At 36.2% G+C, this 19,593-nt stretch overlaps 1 protein-coding gene across 1 annotated transcript; it reads right to left on the bottom strand.

Annotated features, from left to right (window-relative positions):
- Positions 1-131: 131 nt before the first annotated feature.
- TwdlT (TweedleT) lies at positions 132-19,236 on the bottom strand. The gene is made up of 2 exons (XM_081740166.1): positions 19,079-19,236; positions 132-1,382 (listed from the first exon to the last, which is right to left on the bottom strand). Exons 1-2 carry the CDS (start codon positions 19,091-19,093, stop codon positions 516-518), a joined length of 882 nt encoding a protein of 293 aa, XP_081596292.1. The 5' UTR covers positions 19,094-19,236; the 3' UTR covers positions 132-515.
- Between the last annotated feature and the right edge of the window lie 357 nt (positions 19,237-19,593).

Genomic DNA, 19,593 nt, shown 5'->3' with positions numbered 1-19,593 from the left:
TGCAATACAATCACTGGCAGTAAAATTTAAATTTAATAATACATTGAAGTATGCGACTGTGCTTACAATTGCCAAACGTTTCATAAAGCTAAGTATTAAGAAAATTGTCCTTTGAGGAATTAAAATATCTATTTACTATTTTTTATGTTTTTTATTTTCATTTTATGCAAAAACTTATATTACAAAACATATTTTTTATATAAAAAATTTTATTGTACAAAAGTTAGCTGTCCTGGAGCCCCACAGCTAAGGGGAGGGAAAGATGAGAGATTTCTGTACACGTAGTTCCTTTGGAAAGCCACGTTGTCGAGTATACCCGTAGTTCAGCCATTGTTTACGGTCGCTTCTGGTAGTCATCATAGGTCTCCTCCTATTCTCTCACTTCAGTGGCACCTAACGACGACCTTTGTGGTTTCTTCTTTCTTTCGTCCACTATTTATTCGATTTTCTTTTTCTGGACAACGAAGAAGAATACCAATGCCAGAAACACCAATGATGAAATATTTAAATAGTGTTTAGTAGGGCCCACCACTTGCAGACGGCCCTGGTGCTCCGTATGAATCCGATGGACCCGATGCTCCACCTCCACCAGAGTAGCCGCCACCACCACCGCCGCCGCCACCACCACCGCCACCGCCGAATCCGCCTCCTCCGGCGCCACCGCCAAATCCGCCTCCTCCAGCGCCACCGCCAAATCCACCACCACCCTTTTGTGATGTCTTGTACCTGATGAAGTAGACTTCAGGTTTGGAAGGTTTGGTAGGAGCTGGTGTAGGAATGGTAAGTTCTGGTGCTTCCTCAGGCTTTTTAACCAAGACGTAAATAAGAGTCTTTTGTTCAGCAGGTGGTGCAAGTGCAGGAATTTCTGGTGCTGTTGGTGTTGGTGGTGTTGGTGCTTTGATGAACACAATTTTGTAATGCTTTTGTGGAGCTGGAGCGGGACCAATCGGCCTTCTTGGTCTGCTAATCTGTGGTTCAGGTGGTGGTACATGGACGTAAATGTGTTTTTGAATAAGAGCTCCTCCGCCACCGCCTCCGAATCCACCGCCGCCGCCTCCAAATCCACCTCCGCTTCCTCCTCCGAATCCACCTCCGCTTCCTCCTCCGAATCCTCCGCCGCCGCCGCCGCCTCCAAATCCACCTCCGCTTCCTCCTCCAAATCCACCTCCTCTTCCTCCGCCGCCTCCAAATCCACCGCCGCCGCCTCCAAATCCGCCGCCGCCGCCTCCAAATCCACCACCGCCGCCTCCAAATCCAGGAGCACCGTATGAGCTTGATATACCTCCTCCTCCACCACCTCCTGATGGTGCACCATATTGGCTGCTAGGTGGGTAACCAGCTTCAGGTCTAGCGGAGGCTAGCACCCAAAAGGATGTTACGAGCTGGAAACAAAAAAGGAAAATATAAGACACATTTATTTGGAACAATGTTTCTGCAAAGGATTGTCGTAAAGTTTTGATTACCAAAAAAATCACATTGAGCAAAGACATTAAAAAAACATGATACGTAGCACTGTATTAGTCCACTATAATGGAGCCCCCATCCAAGCACAAACTTCTATAGTGTTTCCAAAATGTCTTGAGCCGTGGCAAAAATGCGAACTAAAACTCACACCCTCGACACAACCATGCGTTGAGCCAATAAGGGTTCAACTGTTGCTAAGCGAAAGAGCCTTAGTGAATGGGAGTGGAATTTCTTCAAACGCCTGAAACGGAAGACCAGGTGTCAAGTCAGTGTGGTATATGTATAGTACCACTTCTGGATCTAGCGGAACGCAGCATTGTGTAATTCTATAAACTGTATTAAACTTAATCAGGTGATTATTTAACTATTTTACCCTTCTAGGCCCAAGAAAATTTTGCCTCTCTTCCCTCTGGGTCCATGAAAATTTTGTGTCATTCCCCTTATTTATTTGTATTCAGTATAGGACTAAACAGTAACTCTGCGGCCGCTTACATTGAGCCACCGGAAACAAATGGGATGTACAAAATCAAATGCACGGATTACACTAGCATCCAATAAGCAATAGCCTCAGCCTTTTATAGCTTCAATATAACAGGTGACAGTGTGTTCCAACATAGTTTTCAGTGTATATCTCCCTTAAATTTCCCTCTCAGTGTTAAAGCTTCTGTTTTCCGCCCTACCATATGTCAGTCTCGATATTATTTTAATATACTGCCTCTGGAAATTTACTGTTCTGTACCTGCCCTCTTGTGATCTTTGTGTAAATCCAGGCCTGAACTGAATCAAAGGTTTCGAGTATACTACTTAATGGTCTATTATTATGAGAGATATGATACGTAGGTATATTCAGTTGTTCAATGAATTTTCCCAGTATCGAGATAGATAAAATGACTGGTATTCAATATATTAATGCAAATATCTATCTATCTTAGAGAATTTGTAACTTTACTACTCACAGAACTTTAAGAAAGGTCATGCACGATTGAAGGCATAACGGAGCTTCAAACATCAGAAAAATTTTATTAAGCCACCCTAGAAGTTTCATCTTAGAGGCACAAATGTGCCATGTGATGGAAAATTATTACTTCTGTACTTATAATTTCCTTTCAAATAATTGAACTTGGTAGCACTTCACATATCAGCTTTGTCTATTACTTTGATTCCACATATGTTGTGGCTTAATAATAATGATAATATTAAGTAACATACCCATACACACCTGACCAGAATTTAAGACGATAGTAATTATTTATGTCTTATAATCACAATCAAAACTCTACGATATCTCCTAATTACGATAAAACTTACAACTATACATACATACATTTCTTTAGTTTATATCTTTTAATAACTAAAATACATTTGAATCAGTAGTAGTTTTGAAAAGGTCGTGAGTCAGAAAAGTAAAGTTATGACAAAATCGAACAAAAAAACTGTTTGAAAATCCTGCTAAACAAGAAATGATCAACCTTTGTTTGAAAAAGGAGAGTTTTCTTGTCATTGTACGAAATGAACAACTTGTTTAGAGCAATTGGCAGCAACAAAAAATGTATTCAATACAAACTCGTCATTTTCTGACTCATGACCTTTTCAAAACTACTGATTCATTTGTATCAACACATAGTGGATTTAAAATATAATGTTTAATAGTTATCGATTTGCTTTCAAAATTATCTTTCATAATTTTAAAATAATTAAACACATGTTAATAGTGCAATCTTCAATATAACTAATGTCATCTAATAATAAAAATTAGATTGGCATATCTAGACTGCTCGGGAGAAACGGCGTAAGTCAGAAATTGGCCAAAATGAGATAAGCCAAAATTGGATATCTGTGTCATGATCCGCCTCCGGTTAACTTGGTGTAAGTTAATTCTAAACGTCAGTTGAATAATCGCGTCTTGGTACTGTGATAGTATAAGTGATTCACAGTTATGCTTGCTAAAATATTAATAAAATAAATAAATAAATAAATAAATAAATAAACTGCCTCCTGAAAACCTGTGTTTTTTGACTTATACTGTTTCTCCCGTGCAATCTAGATATGTCTTAAAGAATATTGTATACTAGAGAATAAAGCTAGTTTTGAGGAAACGACAATATTGTCCTGTGTTCAATTAAAATAGAAATAGAAAATGAGCAATATACATAAGAAATATAAGGATAAATCAAGATAAATTAAGAAATAATTACAGTATAACCTCGTTAACACGAACTCGCTTAAGCCGAACACTCGGTTAGGACGAACAAAATTTCGGTCCCGGCATCGCTGTACGTTATCTTATAGGAAGTTTTATCGGTTAACACGAATTTCGGTTAGCACGAATTACGAACTAATTTTTAGTCCCTTGAGTCAGTAAAGGTTTTGATTTATCACGAACTTTCAGTCCTTTTTTTTCACATCATTTTTCTTATTTCAGATTTCACTCCAGATCAGTTTTTGTCATACAATATTTATACAGACGAAAATTTGCCTCGTAAATAAGAGAAAAACCAGAAACAGGTATCCTTCCTCTCTATGAGGTGTTGATTCTGTCCTCCGTCAAGCGCTGAACATGCAGGTGCTTGGCAGACGAGATGGCGACACCTCGAGACAAAACATCTCTCCCCTATAAGTCCAAACTGGTGACAGCAATCATAAATACCTTTCCGTTACTAGCGGTACTCACCCTGCTAGCGGAGTTATCAATTTTATAACTTGACCTGGAAACTTTTTTTTAATCTTCGAAGATAGGATAATAAACTTACTGTAGTGTTTTCACTTTTCAGAGGATGATACCGAGACCGAAACTAGTCTCGATCTCGATCTTAACTCGAATTTGAGACCGAGGAGTGCTTTTCGAAATCGAGACGAGACCGAAACTCTGTCTCGTATCGAATTTGGAACCGAGACGATACCGAGACTACTCAGTCTCGTACCGATACCATCTCTAGTTTTTTCTATGACATACATAATATACTGTAGTGGTATGTATAGTCTGTATACTGTAGTGCGTATGTATGGAGAAAATGTATTCGAATAATAAACACGAATTCTTTTATCACGAACTCCTGATTTTTCAGTCCCTTGGAATTCGTGTTAATGGGGGTTTACTGTATTATAAATCGGAAACAGAAGTACATATTGGATTGGGATAAGTAATAATGGAATAGCTGTTTCATATTCTAAAATTCTCAACCTCAATTAATTCTGCCACATATTTTACATGAGGAAGAAGCAAGGCTCAAGGTAGAGACAAAGTAAAAACTCACACGAGAATTTTAATATAGACAATTCATGACTTATTGCCGTAAATTAGCTATGAAGTATAATAAAATTTATGATTCATTCCTAGAGACAATCATAGATGAAAATGAAATATAAGGGAAAATATAGTGGAATGGAAAAATATGAAAGAAGTAGAATAAAACGAGTAAATAGGCTAAAACGAGTAAAGAAAGCCTGTGCACAATGCATGTATCCATAAAATTCACTATACTCAGAGCAAAATAAGAAACATTTGACATTTGGAGAACCACGTATTCCATCGCGGTTGACAAACAGTTCTGAAATGTTACATAACTGCAACATTATAATGTTATTGTCCCTTCCTACAGAAACCCTCTACTTAATAACTACCGCCACGACGTTTACGATTGATTTCTCTCTCGGTGACCTTAATAACTCCGTGACGTGGTTTCTTTTTTCAACACAAATTCATTTTTAATTTTGCTTATCTATAGCTACTGCCTAGAATTGGACCAACGACTCCTATCATCGGAAATGAACGCTATAGATCATTTCTTTACTTAAATATTTTTTTTTTTATTTTGAATATTACGTGCACTGAATCTTAACAATTAGCATTTTAAAATACGAGTAGGTCACATGTTGCATTATATACAGTGATAGAAAATGAAAAGTGAATTCCTGAGAGAAGGGGTTTAAAAACAGCATAGGGTTTTCTACTAGACAAACTACCTAGGGCCACAGAACTCAGTGGGGCCCTAAAAGAACAAAATAACATTTGGAGCAATTTTATTACTGGACAGCTTGTTACGTGTTTTTAAAACATGTGTGCACTTCTATTTTAACGAAATTTTATGTTGAAAATTCGTTTCTAGCTGTTTATGGAAATCTGAAAAATGTTTCGTTTCAATATAGGCTCTTCCTCATTATTTTTCCCTTGAATGTTTTATTTATTTATTGTCTAAGTGTAACTTATTTATTAACATACATAGAGTAGCTCTAGAAAGAGATTTTTTCCACAATGGAGTAAAACGAGGAAGGGAGTTGAATGAAAATACAATAACTCATAAACTAGGTAAAGCATAAAGTACACATAACTTGTTTTCTCCCGCTCAAGCTGCGTATTATATCACTAACACATCTTCTAATATCAGAGTACGTTGGTCTACTTTTAATTCTTCTTCTTTATTATGTATTCCATTGCGTACAAGGCGCCGACCTACTTATTAAAAATCCTCTCGATACTCTTGTATATAGGTTACTATCTCTCCACAGATTAGAATTCACCAATCTAATTATAATTTGTTTGTTGGTTAGAACTTAGCGTCATTTTTTTTAGCACCGAGGCTATATAAGACGTAGGCCTACAATCTAAGATGGAATCCGAACCACTGTAATGTGTTGAAATTTCAAACCGGGAGTCCAACACGAGACCTCATACTGAAGAGGTGTATGAACTAGCTACTAGGCCAGTGGACCTGCTATGTGTGAGGAGTGAGGAACAGATCACACCCATAGGGGTGGTCTACCGGATCCGGACACCTTTCAAAGCTTCGTAATTCAACATACGTTTGTACACTTTCTTAATAAAACTACACTTGTTTAACAGAGAAATGATTGATGTAGCATGAAAATTTGATCTTACACTTCATCTGTACTCTTTCCCTTGTGAAAACCATCTAGTTCTATCATTTCTTTTCCTGAAATTATAGTTGAAGTATTTTAAGTTACTTATCGTCTTTTCGGGTGCAGAATAATACCCGTTCAATTCTACAAAGACGTAGTGGCTTGTAGTATTGTCCACTTCCCCCTTAAAGCTTGGATCCCTTCTAACAAAAAAAAAAAAAAAAAAAAAAAAAAGTTGCGCACCTAGTGGGGAATTACGCATTTCCACATGAATTCTAAGCTTGAGGATTGAATTATATTGATTTAGTCATTTTTCAATATGTAACAAATTAAAACAGCTTATATAGATACATTACTTATCTTGATACATATGGAAACAAGAAAACCGTTCATTCAACATCAGCACAAGAAATGAACTAATAACACTATATATTGATCTAATATACAGTATATTAGATATATATTAGATATATATTAGATAAATATAAATGTTTTTGGTGTCATTCATTCTTTCATATGGTAGTCACTCAGGCCGGTAGCCAGCCCAGAAATGTAGGGGAAGGGGCGGTACAAGTTAGAGGGGCCCGATCCAATCATAGTATAGTTCATCACCATATTATAGTTCATTTGCAAGCTTACCGTGAAAATTTTCGGGGGGCTGGCCCACCTTAGCCCCCCGTGGATACGGGCCTGTAGTCACTATCTGTTATGTTTCAACATCTCGAAAGAAATAATCGAAAAGTATATTGTCAAAAAATATTTTAAGTAATGTAAAATATCATCTAAAACATCCACAAAGTCGGATTGAACAATATATTATCGAAAAATAAAATTTATTACATTGAGAACTGAACACAAAAATAGTACGTGCCCTGAAATTATGTGGAATTGAGTGCTTGACCGCTTCTTTGGTGACTTTTACGTACGCCAGGGCATACTGTAGCACAATGCTCATCCAATCTCTTTTGCCTAATTCACGTAGTTCGTTTTTCTTTTCCTTTTTCTCATTTCTTAAGCATTCTATAAATAAATAGAACACTGCTTTCTTTATATTTCAATAAATAAAAACCAGCAAAACGTAGAAAGAAGAATATTTCTGGGTCAATATTATGAAACAACGAGATGTATCGAGCTCCTTTGTGGACATATGGTTAATATACGCGTCTTCGGTGCGGGAGATCTGGATTTTATTCGTGGCGGGAGCTCGTGTGGCTTGGATCCCACATTAAGCTATAGGTCCACGTCTCACATACCCATGGTGATGAAAGGGACACTAAGTACCAATTCAATCATTCTATAAGATGTGCCATTTATAAACCCCTCACCAGAACTTGAAACAACATGAAATACATTTTTTTCTTTGGATGTGATAGGACGGAAAAAAAGAGGGTGACTACTGCAGTCCCGTGATTTCATTAGTACTCTAGTTCCCAAAAGAGTACTGTACCAAGAGAAATTCATAAATGAAAATGTTTTGGGAGTCCAATACCTACAACTACCGCGCTCTCGTTTTTGGTGCGAGCAGTCCTAGGGTTCGATTCCCGGTGGGGACACTCGATCGAAAAAGTGTAAAAGCCTTTTCAGGTCATCCATCCTGAGTGATGTTTTCTTCATTCATACCAGGCAAATCCTGGGATGGTACCTAACATTGATCTCATGACGCTTCCTTCCTTGCTTTTCCTCGGATAATGTGATCGCCGAGGGACGTCATCCCTCACATGTGACGGGTTAACATGGCCATAGATGATGAAAGCCCGGAAGTCTAACTCCTAATCCTAATCTTCGAACATCTATAAATATATTATTCAAAACCCTGCTGACATGTGTAGAGTTCCACTAGTTTGCATGGGAAAAAAGGAGGGGAACGGAGCCAGTGTGTCTCCCTCCTACAGGTCTGTGATCCTAAATACGTAAACGAGCCATAAATTGAAGACACGCACAAAGACATTGTCAGACTTTGTTTTATATAAATAAATTTTGAATGACTTCACATCTAAGTACTACTAATGCCCCTGATGAAATCTTGAATACTACGATAATTACTACGTTATGATCGTATGGTAGATATTACAGTATGTTATATTGCAACATGATAATAGAACTCCTATGTGACTATTTAGTTAGTGTATGGTCTTTAGGGCTGGAGACCCTGGTTCGATCCTCAGTAGGAGCTGATGTAGTTCGGATTCCATGTTAAGCTGTAGGTCCATATCTTATATAGTTTCATTGTTATACATTTGCTTCTTGCTGAAATATAAGAATTAATTAATTAAGAGGATAACATTTACCAAAAGTGAATGCCAGAGAGTATACTATTCCAACCAGTTGAGTATTAGTGAGTAATAAAAGCGGTATTTTTTAAAAATATCATACCAGGCCGGTAGCCAGCCCAAAAATGTAGGGGGGGCCCAGCTGAAGTTACGGGGGGCGATCCAACCATTTATAGTTCATCACCATATTATAGTGCATTTGCAAGCCTACCGTGAAAATTTTAGGGGGGGCAACGAAAATTTAGGGGGGCCCGCTCCCCCTAGACCCCCTGGATACGGGCCTGTATCACACGAATGATGTTAACTTATGTTTTGGAAGGAAAGTAGGACATTTGGAATTCCGAACAAATTTGAGGAACAGATGATGTATATTCAACACTGTCCCGGTTAAACAAGAATTCTTGGAAACTCTATACATAAGGAATCCTTCATTCAATCTTTTCCCGTTATTGTGCTCTGCGGTTAAACAAGAATTCTTGGAAACTCTATACATAAGGAATCCTTCATTCAATCTTTTCCCGTTATTGTTCTCTGCAATTCGACTAGCTCTAGTGGTAGTTTAGAATTAATTAAACCCTCAGTTTGGCTTGTTTAATGTAGGCACCAGTGACAGAACTATTAACGAAAGAAAGAAAAAGAAAACTTTCTTTGTATGCCGATATTGACTTTAAACTACTCCTACAATCGCATTTCACCGATTCTTCCATTATCATTCACTTGCCTTAATCATCTGTCTCCCTTAGCCTAAAGGCCATAATCGTGAGATATTAAACTGAAAGATATTCAAAGATATTTTATTCTTTCCCTGAAGCTTCTGATCATAGTAATGTCAAACTAATTACAGTTTACGCTCTCAAACAATTTACATGATATTCACTTCCTTGGACAGGTTTATTAGCTTTTAACAATGAAAATTAGCTTTTATTGTTTATAAAAATATTCACTGTATATCCTATATACATGAAAAAAATCATATTCCCGACTAAAGAATAGTGTGGGAACTGGCTCAGTCGGTCATTACTCCCTATAACATATATATCTATTGGAAAATCAAAGAATAATATTTCTTCCTGTATTGCCATTTGACATTTTCTCACAAAATAAACAGCTTTAAACAGTGCAGCAGTCTCTTTCACTTTACTTTCGTTAGAATAATGAGAATGCAGCATTTGATGGCTCCTTTCTCTTCCATTGTCTATCGGCGAGGAAAGCATTTAATTAGGAAGCCATGCGACAAGCGGGCTCAGAAAAACAAAATTTCCGACGTGAACTTGGTTGGCGGAAACTACCTTGAATATCAAGGACTTTCTCTCCAGCAGCGCCACCTGCCTTGCAAAGAAGATAAATGAATGGGAAGAAGACTTGGATAAAGCTGCACTATGCCAAGTGTGGTTGAGTGAATGCATCGTGCTGTCAATGTCCTTTGCACCAGTACGTACATACAAGAGAAAGCAATAAAGTACCGTGCTAAAGATGTTTTAAAATTTATAATACACTTGAAAATTCACGAAGCTGAAAATCACACGTTTTTGCGTGTCTTTCATTTATTGGAAATAACGGAATATTTTGGAGCAACTTTGACTTTAGAGCGCGCTTCCACACACTGTTATACATTACAACTGAAATAGTTAGACCTGGATAGCTTAGGATTGAACGGCAGTAGCATTTCAGATTTTGTTTGGGAGGGAGCAAGAATCTCTACGTAAAAGTTTCACGTTTCTTTTATTAGCGTATTACTATTCAGTTAATTAAAAATATGTATTTTTCAAACTCAGAACGAGGCTTGCTGCCCTCCTACTTTGAAGGATCGTTTCCTAGTATCCTGCAGATTTACATTTTGTCCCGGTTTTCAGTCGTGGCAACTTTTTCAACTTATTTTGTGCCTTGACTTTATTGCAGTATTTTAAAATATTAGTTTTGGTATTACATATTTCTATTTTAACAACTACAAATTTAAATTTAATTTATGGGAAGGCATGAAAGACATGAAAGTAAACCTCCATCAAACTGTCCCGGTTTGGAAGATTTGCCTTATCCTACCAGAGTGTCCCGGTTTGGAAGATTTGCCTTATCCTGCCAGAGTGTCTTGGTTTAGAGTACCAGAAATATAGTAACCCTAATTATAGCTTATGTAATTTTTACTAAGCTTATTTAAAGCATTTTGCTTAATGTCATTTTGCTGTAGTATCCACACAGGATACAATATTCTGTTGCAGTTTTAAATGTTTTGATATCACAAATTTTCACGAGCAACAGATAGTCTATCTGTAATTAGTCTTTCTTTCAGAATATTTTATCCGAAGAAGTGATGGAAAATCTAAATGTAAGGAAATCTAATTCCTTTTGTGGCTTCTAAAGGAAGGACTTGGACTTGGTGATAGTTTTATGAATATTATATTACTATGAAATCAATTAGATCTTTTTTCTTCGAAATTACTTTGAAAATAGTTATAATCTGTATAATTAAAAGCGACTATGTTTCTGATCGCATTACTGGAAAACTACTAAACCATTTGAAATGATTTTTTGAAAATATTTAGTATCCTACTTACCTCGGTCTGAGTTTTTATTATGTTACTTTGGGGCCGCGCTGGCTCAATGGTAGAGCGTTCACCCCTGGTGCATGCGGTCCGGGGTTCGATCTCCTCTAGCTCCAAGTGAGCTTTGTGGTGGACAAACGCCAAGTGCGTGATTTTTCCCGGGATTCTCCGTTTCATCCCATTTCCATTCATTTTTCATAATCACTGTCTCCTTTAGCCTAGTTGGCATAACCGTGGGACATAAAATTTAAAGATTTCATTTCATTTTTATTATGTTACTTTGATTAAAATCTATATCATAAGGGGAAATGAAATTTCTAGTTAACGTCCCAATCCACGATATATTTTACTTACTATTGTTGGCAGTTTGTATACCGCCGTAGTTGAAGGTATTAAGGAGAGATTAGAAACCTTCATTATCTTTATTGAGGAAGACTTCAGATCAAGGTGCAGCTTATTGGTAAGAGGAGATGGATTACAATAGAATGTTTATACGAATTTTATTATGAAATCATTTAAATGAAGGTGGATTTGAATGTAATATTAGTTATATTGCTATTATGAGTAGAGCTCTAGGATATGTACACATCGCCCGTCGCTCTCATTTGTTTAGGTGAGATAAGTCGTAACATAGTGGGTGTACCGGCACGCTTTTGCATTGAGACTAAGGAAAATAATGATGGTGATAATAATGAATGAAAGTGTGGAAGGAAAAGCTTAGAGGAAACGGAAGAATCCACCATCATGATTCTTGTTCATCACGAAGTCCAACTGACGCGAAATGGGATCGAACCAGGGACTCCAAGCATCAGAAATAAGAATTCTACCACTGGGTTATCGTGTCCCAGTGTCCTAAGGAAGGAAAGGAGTTCAAAACAACCAAAAATATAGTGCCTCGCGAGTCCTTAAGCTAGGGATATAAAATTTCTATTAAATTCGAAAATTACGCTTTTAACTTGGGAGGAGTAGAGCGATTTCTACAGACTACTTTTACCGGCATATTGAAATTGCTTTTCTCTGTCTCATCATCACAGGGAAAAAGCTGAATCCTTGGGAATGAATTTTCGAACATAATTAGCACTCTCCTCGGGAGTTTTTTTTTTTTTTTTTAATAATGTTACTTTCATTAAAATGCATGTACTGGAGGAGAGAGAGGGAGTGTATAAAACGTATCCGAAAAGTGTATCTCGTGCTTATGTTAGAGAGGTGAAGCTTGATATATAAACTATTCATGCAACAATAATAAGATCGTAAATACAGACTATACAGAAACACCGGTTCCCGATCTGAGAAGTACAGGAGTCTCAGTGTTAAAAATTTGTTTAATTTCTTATTCAATGTCATCAATTAATCTGCTTATAAGCTTTAGAGGATAAAACGAAAATAAAACGTTATGTTTGTTTTAAAGTAGACCTAAAACTAGGTGACAGAAACTTATCCACGAAGTTTAACAGTAATTTTCCTTCGATCTAAACTATAAAATTTGGTGAAATCTACGGAACTCACTATCTGTACGTAGCACTCTGTAAATTATGATTATTCCCGACCCCCGACCTCTATACTTTTGAGAGAGTCTAAACTGGTATAGAACTTAAAATGTTAACCATTTAAAAAAGTGTTCTTCACAAAATCGCATCAAATTTCAAGAAATATTGCGTAACATCCTTAGAAGTTAACGTAAAACATATTCAACATCTTGTAATACAAATTGTACAGTATGTAGTCGTAACTAACATCAAATAAGATCTCAATGTCTTGTAATTCAAGTAGTTATTTACAATTAAAATCAGTAGATGGATGTGACTGTAAAGAAACTTTAAATCATTTTATGTAATTATTTATTTTTGTGTTTCATGTTCCTCGCTTCTACCTTTTAAACTTAAAGAGACGTAATGAGAAATGAATTACGATAATGAAATAGATGATAAAAGAACAATTCGTAATGTTTATACCATCAGCGCAAATTGAAACAGCTACAGCAAGTCTTACGATCTCCAGCCCCTTCACATTTCTTAGGCTGTTCAAGCATACTAGACGCATTTAAGTTATAAATTACGTATGTTGCCTATGAAATGTGAAGGGGCACCTCTTGTTCTTTCATTTCTCTCTGTCTCCCTTTTTAAATTACACTAGCTCTTTTAATTCTTTTATGCAAATGACTTTGGATACCGTGAAAATATTGCTCTGATTTGATGATTTCAGATTTCCTACTTTTATAATTTCTCCATTCTTGTCGTTAAATTGCTTTGAATTAAAAGTTCCCCATTTGGCGTATGGTGTTTTGTATATTTTTGGGTATCTAAAAGAAAGTGATATACTAAATCGTAATTCTTTTTAATAAAAAGACTTGTTTCATAATAATATAATGTGTTTATGAATTATAATGATCTATTGCAAAGAATATGGTAGATATAGCAACTAATTTACACATTATTTGTTCATTTATGCTGACAAATCTGCGAAAATTATCTTGTAGTTATACTAAGTGAGTCTTTGTGAATAACTAACTATTCCTGCTATTTTTACGTTCTATGCCCTTGCATAAATTATAGCTGTTTAATTTTATTTACAAACTTGCTATGGATTCCGCGTTTCAACCTATTCGATATTTCGTGCACATTTATTGTGTAACGCATGTTGAATTTATGTAAATAAACAACATTCATATTCCCTGAAATTTAATTTTGAGTGTAGCGTCCCTTTCAGCAGCGAGGTTATATGAAACGTGGACCTACTGATTAATGTGGAATCCGAACCACATGAGCTCCCGCCGGGAATCGAACCCAGGTCTTCCACGCCAAAGATATTCCCTGAAAGGAAAAGCCCATCCGCGTTCAAATCATTCATGCCATTAAGTCTGGCATGTGAAAAATAAATAAATAAATAAAAATAGGCACTATATTGAATTCATTTAAATTGATGAAATTTGAGCACAAAGACATCTCCAATACAATTCTTACAAGCACATTTTTTGTTCAACATTCCTATATATATAGGTAAATAGATAGATATGAAAAGAACTCATAACCACCCCTTATTAGGTGAACTTCACACCTAAGAAAAATAAAAATCTCCCAAATATCAAGGCTTATTGCTAGCATGCAAACAATCATCAAAATCAGTACTCAATAGTTAAATATGAAACCTAAATTAAATGAAAAATGAATTTAGAAATTACTGTATATTTTGTATATTAAAGGAAAGATAATAACAATATACTAGTTCGTTCACTATTAAAGGTATAAGAACAATGAATGAATATCTATAGAACAATGAATAAATATGAACATCTAGAATGTATATAAGTACTGAAACTGAATCACAATTTTCAGAGATTTTTGGGAAGAAGAAAGTGCATGTTATTCAATTCTAAATCAATTGTATTATGACCTCTGTATGTATTTTATAAGGTTAAGTGTACCACCAACGCAGCTTGTTGTTTTGTTACAAATAAGAGTAGGATGTTAAAATTTTTCAGTCAAAATTCAGTGTCAAAAACGCCTACTGCATATGCTATGAATGGAAAATTACATGTGGCTAATCTACAGTTATTTTATTTTATTTTATTTTTATCACAAAAAGCATTCTTCCATTGTCTTTTATACTTTATTCTCCGAAACAACTAGTGGTCATAGTCTGTAAGTAAAAAATAATGATATATGAAGGACCAGAAATGCATACTTTAAGAAAAATAGTTGTATTATCTTAAGAAGTTAGTTTATGTATATATATATAATGCTTTTAGAATCTGTTTCATATTAAAATTAACTATTGCAAGATATATTGTATGTGGTCGCCGTGCTGAAACGAAATGTTGCGGAAGAAGTCAGCATGAAAAAAAAAAAAAGTGCATCATCATATACTTTCTTAACCATCTTCAAAGTACGAGGATATTTAGGTTAAGGAAAATTGCCTTCCTCATGAAATCGTGAATGCATGTTTGTCCACCTGTCTTCGGCTCTGGCTTGTGGTATATCATTATGCATTCTCCAATGCTAGTAGCGTCAGAGAAAAGTCCTTTCCCAGCTTATACTACTTGATACATCTTATTGAACTATACAAAATAATGCGTGTCATTGGAAAATCTCAAACGTGGTATTCGAGAAAATTGATTCTTGGCAAATTAATATATATATGCTGTACAAGAACTATGTGGCTTATTAAGGTGAAACTGATGCTAAAATGTATCCTCATCAATGTCTTCATTATAACACTAGTATAAGATGAGAGTACATGGAATGCTACATGGGGTTCCTGCTTGGATCCCAGCCTACCCTAAGTGAATGTTGTGCTGGACAAACACTGGGTTCTCCCGTTCTTCCTACTTCCATCATTCCACTATCATCAGTCATCAACCTCATCATCTTCACCCCCTTTAGCTTCGGTGCCTAATCGTGGAACGTTAAACTAAAATTATTGATGCAAAATATAATTCTCGTTTCAATCGCAAATTTTAATTTCCGTTTAACTAAAATATTATCCAAAGATAAGACACACATTAGTCGATAGATAACACCCTACTGAATAAAATAACATGCTTGAGCATATTCTTATGCGTAGCTTTCAAAAAAATCGAAAATGTGGATTTTTATGGCGCTAAACAGTATGTCATTAGTTGCCAATAATAATTCAGACATTTAATTTCACTGGAAGAAATTGCTATTTATTTATATACAATATATAACAAAATAGACTGATAACTAGCAAACAACTCCGTAACTTAGATTTTTTTTTTTGAGGGGCAAGCATTAATATTTGGGCCCCTAGAAAAAGTTGTTTTGGGCTCTTGCACAAAATTCGAAAATAGTCCCCTTCTTTCTATCTTTCTCTTACTTTTTGTGAGCCCTCCCGCACACCCCAGGATCCGTTCCATACATGACAAATTAATTAAGAGGACAATATTGACGAATCTCGAAGAAATACGAATAAATATTATTTCTAGGGCTCCTAACAGTAGACATTTTTTTTTTTTTTTACTGAAATGGGCACACGACTAATTTTTATTTTATTTACCTTTTATGTTTTGTTTTGTTTAGGTAATGTAGTGAACCTGTTTGAAGCTTTATTTATAATTTAATGTTCGTACTTCCCTGGGGGACAGTTGCCACCTGTCCCCCACAAGTTATAGCCCTGCTAGCAAACCATATCTATTGTTATTGTCTGTGTATGAATCACTTACTTATCGAACTATAACAGATGAGAAATCTTAACACGAAGATGGATACCAACGAGTCCAAAATATGGCTCATTATATGACATAGTTCCGAATAATAAAGAAATATAAATGTTGTTGAGTTATGGTACATAAAACTCAGATAAGTCAGAAATTTCTTTTTGACGAGGTCAAATTTCTCTTGAAAGAGGTAATGCCTACAACACTACATTAATAATTTATACATCAATATGTAGTTGTTCCAATACATTATATTTCTACTGTATTTTAAACATGCTTGAGGGTTGGAGGGGGGACCAAATCCTCTCTAAGCTCCTTTTTGGTTGTTCATGGAATTAATATTACCTATTTAGAGAAATGTTATGCTAATCTATGCACACTATGAAAGTTTTGCGGACATATCTGAACGAAAATTTACTACTAAGAACATACATTCTAAAGACAGATTCAGATATATTCAGTTCACGTTTTGTTATAAGTTATCATCTCATCAGATGCCTACATAACTATGGGGAATTCAAGAATTTGTATGTCAAGATACGACAATCTACTTTACCAGGCAAATCTTCTTCCCTGACTGTTTGAAGTGAGAAGTTTCGACGACTATTAGTGTATACTTCCTGTAGTACAGCCATCAACTAAAGTAGGAATAACTTATGCCCCTACATGTTCTTTTGTGACCTACTTGCGAAAATAACGTGTAGAATATGCATGTGCATTCTTTGCTGGTAACGCACATAAGGCGAAAACTGCTTCAAAGCTTTTATGGACCAAAGCTTCTTATAAATTACCGGTATATGTAAAATTAGTTTCTTTATCATGTTAGATATTGTGATACCTGTCCTTTTTTATATATATACATATATTGAAATAACAGCTAACAAACTATGTCTATGCTATGAAATAGGTACCGGTAAAGAAATATTCAATTGCCGTAGATTTTCTGGTAAAATGGAAGTTGTACTGTGCCTGATAATCTGAGTGTAACCCAAGCATAGTGATCAAGACATGACGTTTTGCATAACCTAGTAGTTACTGTTGGCAACTGTAATATTATCCCTACTTTTCTTGATCAAGATCAATTCATTTTCTCGTGCTAAAATGTTTACATGATATGTTAGTTAGTTCATTTGGAATTTAGCGTCCCGATCAGCACCGCGGCTACATAAGACTTCGACCTGCAGCTTAACGTGGGATTCGAACCAACATAAGGTCACACCAGTGATGAGCCCCTGACTGCCACGGACATGAAGTGTTATCATACAGATCAAGTAATATAAAACTTATATTTTCGGTTTTAAAAAACTGCTTCCGCAAATGCTTCTGCCCCTTAGCTTGCTCCCCTAGAAAAAATCTGGTGTCGTCACTGATTCGCACCCGGAATCGACCACGGGTCTCCTGTACCAAAGGTGCGTACGCATAAATATAGCCACGATAAATTTCTATGTGATCTGTTGAATGATTCCATGCAGTAATAAAAGTCAAGCACATGGTTTCCCAACAAAGTTCACTGTGAAATACAATGGTACTCCCTTTTTCTGACTTTAACGCCACACGATTATGCATCGAGGCTAAAGGAGATGGTGATAATGAGACGCATGATAATAGTAGAATGACGAAAGTGGGAGGAAACGGGAGAATCGCAAGAAAATCCGTAGACACGGTGTTTGTCGAATACCAAGCCAACTTGGTGGGAGCTCGGATCGAAGCAGAGATCCTACGCGTCAAAAGTGAACGTTCTACTACTAAGCCAGCGCGGGCCAATAACGGTATTTCACGATTCTACAGTCTATTCAGGGTTCAAGCCAATAGGACGGATGGCTTGTTGCGTAATTGAAAGGAGTGTGGTTATCACATTCACTCAAATCGGGATTATTTCTTGTTTTTTTTAACCGGAATTTCTTGTATTTTTCAATTAAAATTGCATTTCTAGATCAATATTGAAATTGTTTGTTCCTACTTGGAATCGAACCTAGAACCACTCACATGAACGCATCTTTAGATACTTAGTTATTATTATCAAGTGAGACGCTATTAATTAAAACACTAGTGTTCTTAATATTACAATTACAGATTTAGCTTATGTCTTTCTTTTCTGTCTGTATTACTATAGTTTCATTCGGACTAACTGCACTGCACTAATTGCAAAAAGTACAGTTATAGTTGAATATCACATTTCATCTGCCGTAGTCCTTGTGCTGCTTCTACTGAAAACCGAGTACTTCTCGAACGTATAATTTCTACTGTATAAGTTATGTCACGTTATTCCTCACTTTTAATGAACAGTGTTTAACAAAACGTTCTGCTTTGAATAAAAAGAGATACTAAAATGTTCAGGAGACCGAATAAACGTTGAGTATTGCTTCAGTGGATAAAACACAAGTCTAGTGATCGGAAGCGCATGAATGAGAAGCACAAGGTTTCTTAGAAGTGGATTCGAGTCCCGGCATTGGCTTTTGTCTTCTATAACTTAGTTTCCATCGTCTCCTTAGTGGTCGAACAGCGTATCAAAAATAAATAAAAAATAAAACACAAGCGCAATATACAGTATTCCATAAATGATTCGCATTTTAAGTGTAATAGTCAATAACGTGTAGTCTCCAAAATAATTTGTCTTTTCTGGATTTCAGATGTAATATTCGATCACTGCTTTAAAACTTTCGCTTAACGTTTCAAGTTGTGCACATAAAACACATTTCCCATTGTCACATGTAAAATCACTAGCCATAAACACAACGACGGATGCACTTGAGGGAGTTCACTCTTTGACTTACCACAAGAAACCTCATCGTTGCTTGTGCTACAACGTCCTCCGATGTTAAGCTTGTGGAAGTCCTAGCGGACACTGATGGCTTCTCTATGATTCCAGGCTTTTTAAACAATTCAGGATCAAGTCAACGACCAAAATCTAGGGTTGACATAGAAGGGGCAAGAAAGAAATAAAAACCTTTCTCTTCTCTTTGGGCAGGATGCTTCTTTTCCCCCTCCCTTACACCTCGAACCAAGTCCCTTCTCTTTCAAAGCAAAGTGAAATGGAAAGTTGATGCTTCCTTGAGAGAGAGAGGGACGGTGAGAGAGAGAAAGGAGAAGGAGACAAATGCTGCTATTGTAACTTACTCCCACAGTACATTACCATCACTTTATCCTTATCTTCTTCCCCATGCCATCTGTCTTCCTCCGCCCCTCAGCGTTTCATTTTCCATTTTCCATTCACCCACAAACACAAAACCTTTTACTTTGAATGCAGGATTGCCACAGCAAAAGAAATAAAATTCCTGGATAAGGCACT

Source organism: Thermobia domestica, chromosome 15 (genome assembly GCF_964235325.1).
Source record: "Thermobia domestica chromosome 15, izTheDome1.hap1.1, whole genome shotgun sequence".
NCBI lineage: Eukaryota > Metazoa > Arthropoda > Insecta > Zygentoma > Lepismatidae > Thermobia > Thermobia domestica.
The sequence above is the reverse complement of the archived record's forward strand: the minus strand, read 5'-3'. Positions and strand labels throughout refer to the sequence as shown.